This window comes from Lactuca serriola, chromosome 3 (genome assembly GCF_051521515.1).
Source record: "Lactuca serriola cultivar US96UC23 chromosome 3, Lser_US96UC23_V15, whole genome shotgun sequence".
NCBI classification, from domain to species: domain Eukaryota; kingdom Viridiplantae; phylum Streptophyta; class Magnoliopsida; order Asterales; family Asteraceae; genus Lactuca; species Lactuca serriola.
This window is the reverse complement of record NC_136410.1, coordinates 10,504,868-10,512,172: the sequence shown is the minus strand read 5'-3', so window position 1 is coordinate 10,512,172 and position 7,305 is coordinate 10,504,868. Positions and strand designations below refer to the sequence as shown.

The window sequence follows — 7,305 nt, the reverse complement described above, 5'->3', positions numbered from 1 at the left end:
TATAGCAAGGATTGAACATATATCAAATCCTTATGTGAGACATAATGAATCGAGTCACATATGCTTCAGATGTAGGATCGATTATATATATATATATATATATATATATATATATATATATATATAATTTTGTGTGACTAAAGTTGTTAAACAATTGTCAAGAACATTCTAAGGTTATACCAAAAGACTAGTTGCTTGTGGACAGTTCGAAGTATGATATTAATTGGATGGACCATAGTGACATGATTTTGGATTAAGATGGCTCTTAATCAAAATTAATGGTCGTATGGAAATATGGAAATGTTTCCATAATGGGAGATATTTGAAAAATCTACATGTGAGTTGGAAACGTTAATGCAAAAGAAGTACTCAAGGAGTGTGCCTTGAATTAGAATCTTCATTACCATGGAATTGTTTCTAGTAACAAAATTCCAATGGAATATTCTGTAATATTGAAGATTCAGTCTTTAAGACTTTGAAATCTTGATATCACATGAGATTAAGGCATGTTAAGTTGGATTCCATTACATCTTGGATAGTAAATTTGGAATTGTGGAATAAGCATTATTGGAATAATGTCCAGTTGATATGTTCACAAAGGAATGACCATAGAGATTCATAGAGAGGATTCCATCCATTAAAGTTTCCTAGATGCTAGGGTTTAAGTGTGAACAATCAGAGGCACGAGATTTCTGGTGCTTGCTTCCAAGAGTTATTGAAGAAGGTGTGATTAGTTATTTACAACAATAACTAAAAGGTATGTAATCCCTATCTTGTTTATGAATTTCGAAAATAGATAGGGATTATAGGGTTCGTGTTGTTTAATAAAATGTTACTTCAATAATGTTATGACATACATTTAATAGGTTGCATGTACCCTTAAGTGTATAAGGATTTATCCATGTTATTGCATGTAAAACCCATCATTAAGGACTTTAATTGTAGGGTTAGGTCATTCTCTTCATCCTCCACCCTCTTATCTCGAAAACTCTAGCACCATTTGAGTGTTCTTGGTGTGATTGTGGTGTTCTTGAAGTGTTAAGCCTTGGATTGCAACTTGACGAATTAGATGGTGCCCTTTAAGAAAAGATCCAGCAAGCAAACCTCCTCACCACCTTCTTGCATAACTTTTGGACTTTTATAAGTCCCCAAGTTTCTACCTTTATGTGTTATCTTCTAGATCTAGGCTTATAAGCTTGTTCTTCATGATTCAAGGTGGTTTGAGTGGATGGATTCCATAAGGTTGGCAACTTTGTGGATCCTTGAGGTCCTTTTATGGTTATATGTTCCAGATCTTATGATCTATGAAGTCCTTGGTCTGAAGCAAGAGTTTAGGAGCTCATTTCTTTCATTAGTGGCCTAGTTTGGAAAGGACATGCATGTCGAGAAAGCAATGATTTTTATGATGTATTTGGGTGTTAGAAAGACTCTTGGAAAGTATGAATGAGTGGCTTAAAGGATTAAGCTCTCAATGAAGATTATGGCAATCTGCTAGTTACCACGACGTGGCAAAAGACTTTCCACAATGTGGTGGTTCTTTGCATCGCGACTATCTTGTCCTAGCATGCTCATGACGTGGCTAAGAGGTCTCCACGTCGTGGTGAGCATTGACTTAGTTGACAATTGACTTTTGTTGACCATTGACTTTTGACCAGTTTAAACTTGGGTCAAACTTGAAGGAATTAGGTTATTGATTAAGCATTTATCTTTGTTTGGTGCTAGTCGGTTCGCGTGAGCGATCAGTGTAGGGAGTGAGTGTGTTGTTGTGTTCTTTGATGGTTAGAGTACCAGGGGTCAGTGATCATCTAGTTCAGTGCCCTAGGGGTTGTATGCAGTCATATAGGATAGCCTGAGAATTCTTGTTGTAGGTTTTCTTGCATGTTCCTTTTTTGTTTATGGCTCTAAAGTGGGATCATGTGTTTAACTGTCTCTAACCTCTAATTACATATAGCTATGCATTCATTAATGATCTACCAGTGGTGACATGGAGTATTGTATGAGGCCTGGTATGTGATAGTAAGTTGTTAAACAGGTAGACTAATGAAGATAGTTGTCTGTGTTTATGTTCTTGTTTGCTTGTTTTATTTATATGTCGACATATCAGATTGTAGGTTGAGGAGGTCCTACTTGTGAAGGCGTGACTGTACACACTCTTCAACAACATTGAAGATTCTACATTTATTATACTACTCTGATTTTCAAACAATTGTATTTTGGAACATATGAGTTTTCTTAACTTAAGTTTTATGAAAATGATATTTTACCTAAATTTAAAAAGAAAAAATTGTTTGTGAAAATGAGACATTACAGTTCAAGTCCCGTTGGGACGAAGTAGATTTATGAGAAGAAGAAGAATAATGGGTGTGTGAGTAAGTCGTTCCAAAAAAATGTATTTACCGCTACTGGTTATAATTTGCTTACTAGATTCGTGAATATGCAATTGCTAAAGAATGATTGGATTTCCGAAGTAGGGAACCCTATATCGAAATAAAATGTTCAACCCAAAAAAACTAAGTGCATTGAAAGGACAATTAGCATTTGATTCACAATGAGTCTGTTAAAAATGTATCATCATACGCTATGAATCAAAAAATTGTCAATTTATCAAATAATACATCATATTATAGATCATTAATTCATAATATCATATCATATGGTATATGATAGATCATTTATACATGTGACAATAATAAGTTATCGACATTCAATTAAGGTTGATTATTATAACATAATGTAAGTGATGTACGAGACCTAACCTGACCATTATATTTCTGGCTTGGGTCTAAGCCGTCAGCTTAACCCAAAGCTTTAGAATCAGCAAAGGCCCAACCACAACCAAATATATAGGCCCACTAGATCAAAAAATATAGAAGCACATAGAAGGATCTAGATTGCTAACCTAACCTACCCGAGCTAGCATTTTTGGACTGATTGTAGGCTTTTTTGAAACGATTTGGACTGAATCAGAATTTTTTTGACCACTTTTTAGGCCCAGATTAAGACCGATGTAGCCAAAACCAAAATCTTCCCATGCAGAAAATTGAAAAGAACAAACTTGTGTTCATCTCAAACATGTTCATTCCATAGAGAAAAGGTGACCACAAGAGTTTTTTGAACTTATCGTCAATACAACACGAACTCAGGAGAAGATACGTAATTTACACACAAATTCATCAACAGACGCTACAAAGAAACACTACATCCACATTTGGATACAAAACAACAACAATTCATAATAGAGAAATCAAAGAACACAGTAGCTTCAAGATCTGCTCTTGAAAGGAATGGCTCTGATGACAATCTGGTGATACAAAGCAGCCAGTGCAGCTCCAATGAAGGGACCAACCCAGAAAATCCACTGCAAAAAAAAAAAAAAAAAAAAAAAAAAAAAAAAAAAAACAAATTTACCATTTTTAACTCCATAAGCAAAGAAATATGAAATCTTGATGACTAATATCTTAAAATTAAGTGAAAAAACTTACGTGGTCATCCCATGCATGGCCCTTGTTGTAGATGATGGCAGCCCCAAGACTTCTTGCAGGGTTGATACCAGTTCCAGTGATGGGGATGGTGGCCAAATGGACCAAGAACACCGCAAACCCAATTGGGAGAGGAGCCAAGATCTGCATTCAAATCAAAAAGTAAAAGTCAACTAAAAATGGTCAAACAGAAGAAGGTGGTCTTCTTTGTTATTGGTGTACACTACAGAATCCAATGTACAAGTTTCACTTTTACCGCATGAGATATCACCTAGTTCCTATTCCTTTTCTTTATGTGTAACTAAAAATTACCAAAACGCCCTCACATGTTCAACTTTAACTGCCCCCACCCCAATCATAAATTGAGAAACCTTGGCCACATAAATTGCACATGGAAGCATATCATCTCCACATGCTTATGCAAAAGACAAAAGAGGAAAGAGACATAATAGATAATACCTACCCTACTACCTACTCTCTAGTCTCTTCCATCATTCCCCACATCCGATCGTACACTATTTTTTTCTTCTTTCTTTATGGGTATTTTAGACATTTCAGTAGCTATATAGAGAGAGAGGAGGAAGAGTAAAAAAAACATACAGGGACATGTGAGTCTCTGGCGCTTCTTTTGGCATCGGTGGCAGAGAAGACAGTGTAGACAAGCACAAAGGTCCCGACGATCTCAGCACCAAGACCATCACCCTTGGTGTAGCCGTGGGCTACGACATTGGCTCCGCCACCCAAGGCGGTGTACTGGTTCTTACCCTGGAAACCTTTCACCACACCGGCACCACAGATGGCTCCGAGACATTGCATCACCATGTAGAACACGGCTCTTGTCAATGAAAGTTTCCTCGCCAGTAGCAAACCGAAGGTCACAGCTGGGTTGATGTGTCCTCCTGTTTTACACCAAAACAATTACAACATATTTAATAAAAAAAATAGAAAAATAATTAATTCTTCAAGAACCCATGGGAATGAACAAACAGGGTTTTTAGAACACAAAAAGAGATGTAAAAGGAAACAAAAGATAATTGGTTAGAATCTTGAAAACCCCATGCCGTTTGAGGTATACAAGAATCTAATAAACACTACCAAAGTACCAAATTAAACAACCAGATTGTGAAATTGTTTTTTTAGTCAAGATTTAACTCAAAAGATGAATAGGGTTTGAATTTCACATAGACGTGGAGGAATAAAACCCTGAAACGTGTAAAGTTGGTAGATTTCCTAGAAGGTTACAAACACTACCAAAGTACCAAACTGAAGAAGAACAACAAAAATACACTTGTTTTAGTGATTTTCTATCTCACAACTCATAATTCTAACTCAAGATTGTGACTTTAGCATAAAACATGAATAGCGTACGCACTTTTTGTGTTGAGTTTTACATACATCAAGAGGAACACCCTGAAAGGTGTAAAGTAGGTGAACATATCCTAGAAAGCTTGAAACTGAAACAAATAACAAAATTTACCTACATAGCATGATTCTTGACCAAGATTTAAGTTTAACTCAAAAATTAACACGAATTGTTCACAAATCATCGAAATTTCATATAGATCTAAAAGATAATTGGTGCATATCTTAGCTTTTTTTTTCAAATTATGGAGCTTAACAGTTTTTTACCGAGTATAAACAGATATAAACGAAACAGTAGTGAGAAAGATTAACCAAAAAAAACAAGGGTTGGTTGTTGTAGAAAAATAGAAATATATACCTGAGATACCGGCTGTGCAGTAGACAAGGGCAAAGATCATACCCCCAAAAGCCCAAGCAATCCCTTGAATGCCCACAGTACCACACTTTGTGGGGGACTTAACGACACCCATCACCGTCAACACAGAGATGTACAAGAACAAGAAAGTCGCTATGAACTCCGCAATTCCGGCTCTGTAGAAAGACCATGACGACAGCTCACCTGGCTCGAACAACGGCGCTGGTGGTGGTTCCTTGTAATCTTTGTCTGTTTGAGCCGACGTCCCGATGGGCTGCCTCTCTGAGTACTTGTTGGCTCCAAGCTTAACATCCTCTTCCTTACCCTCCATAACTGTTACTCCAAGCTTTCTCTCACTACAACTTTCACTCTCGCTCTCTCTCTATCCCTCTTTAAGGCACCGAGAATGTACGTGAGTTTGTGAGGTGGGAGGATAAGGCTGTGTGGGGTTTTATAATGGAGAACTCATCATTCAACTCCATAACTTTAATTGTTTTTTTGGCTCTTTTCTTAATTTCTAGTCTAATGATTGATTTTTGAGTAGTAAAACATTTGGTAATATTACACTCCACCTATTATAAAATTACATAATGTTAGATAACGGATTAAATATATTTGAATTAAAATAAATGATTTTTCCTATGGTTTAAAAAGCGTTAGGTTTGGGTTTGTCAATTAGTATTTTTTTTTTTTTTGAAAACTATATAGATAACTAACCAATTAATGTAATTATGTATTATTATGAATGAAATTTGGAAGGTAAATACTATACTTGAAGGTACTATAAAGTATGTGTTCTGTAAAGATGTCGACAGGCTTCTGAATATTTTGTTTGTTTATATGTTGTGTTCTTATCTACTACTTCTAGTACAGAGTGTCACACATTTATATATTTTATTATCTGACTTTTTAATTCTTAATGTTATCTACAATATTTGATGACATGCTTAATTAACCTAGTTTCAATGGACTTCAATTACATGTATTATTGAATGATAAAATTTATATGAATACTTTCTTAATCATACTTGTATATTATTTCTATCAGATTTGTATAATTCTTGTAAATAAACAGCTAATATTATTTTTTTAACCGATAAATTCAATCTACTCCTAAGCTAACATTTAATTTCATACATGTCTTTGATACGATTTGAACTCTTAACCTTAAATAGGAGGCAACACTTTATATCGTTGGGTTTGAAGCCTTTTAGTAATAAAAAAAGGAAAGAAATTCAATGTAGAAATTTTAATAGAATCATCTGGATTTTCTCGTTGATTAAATTTTTGGATCAACCTAAAAATATAGTCAAGAGCTTATTTATGCGCAATAATATGAATTAACGGATTGGGGGTGCCTTGTATATAATGGGGCCCATAACGGGAAAATAATGAGTGGCTGAAGAGAAGTGGCCGGGTTTTTTTTTCGTTTTTAATCTGACCGTTGGGAAAGCGACTTCCACGGTTAATTGTTTTAATAAACTTTTTATTGAAATTAAATTAGACTAAAACATTGATGGATATAAAAATCTTTACTTTAAACTAAATTTTAATTTTAGTGCATGGGTGCTTAAAGGTTAAAATGGAAGAACATCAATTGGAATTATTTTCTAAAATTGTACGCTTTCCACTAACATGTCATTATGATGTCTTTGGGACCCATAAGATATATATAGTTTTGGAATAAATTGGTCCATGTTTTGTGTAGGGGCCCAAATATCACTTGATCGTTATGCATCAATACAGATATAGATTTCGAAAAAAAAAAATTATGTTTAATCGTATGGTTACTGAATTATATTGGTTTCTAATCTTGACATCAAAAACTCTACAGGTTACTGAATTTGTAAAGAATTTCTTTCCGTATAATAAGAAGTTATTATTTATCGTAGCATACCAACATAATATTGATTCGTGTATACTTATAATGATTTTCTGTATTCATATTCTTGTACCTATATATGATTGAATCATAGGTCGTTTGTAATAATATGTTATATGTGTATAACCTATCTGTTTTTTTGAAATAGAACGACCCCCTATAATGCATGACAACTCATATTTAAGAGATGCCCTTCTGGTATTGTCCTACCTCTTCACATGCACCCT

General features: G+C 34.7%; 1 protein-coding gene across 1 annotated transcript; it reads right to left on the bottom strand.

Annotated features, from left to right (window-relative positions):
- Positions 1–3,031: 3,031 nt before the first annotated feature.
- Positions 3,032–5,636, bottom strand: LOC145091462 (aquaporin PIP1-2). The gene is made up of 4 exons (XM_079029194.1): positions 5,200–5,636; positions 4,080–4,378; positions 3,483–3,623; positions 3,032–3,358 (listed from the first exon to the last, which is right to left on the bottom strand). Exons 1-4 carry the CDS (start codon positions 5,525–5,527, stop codon positions 3,263–3,265), a joined length of 864 nt encoding a protein of 287 aa, XP_078885320.1. The 5' UTR covers positions 5,528–5,636; the 3' UTR covers positions 3,032–3,262.
- Positions 5,637–7,305: the final 1,669 nt, after the last annotated feature.

Excerpts from the sequence above, each read along its gene's own strand:
- LOC145091462 (XM_079029194.1), bottom strand. The coding sequence starts at position 5,527 with ATGGAGGGTAAGGAAGAGGATGTTAAGCTTGGAGCCAACAAGTACTCA. Across the intron at positions 4,379-5,199 it reads CTGCACAGCCGGTATCTCAG|GAGGACACATCAACCCAGCT; the intron begins GTATATATTTCT and ends GGTGTAAAACAG. Across the intron at positions 3,359-3,482 it reads GCCATGCATGGGATGACCAC|TGGATTTTCTGGGTTGGTCC; the intron begins GTAAGTTTTTTC and ends TTTTTTTTGCAG.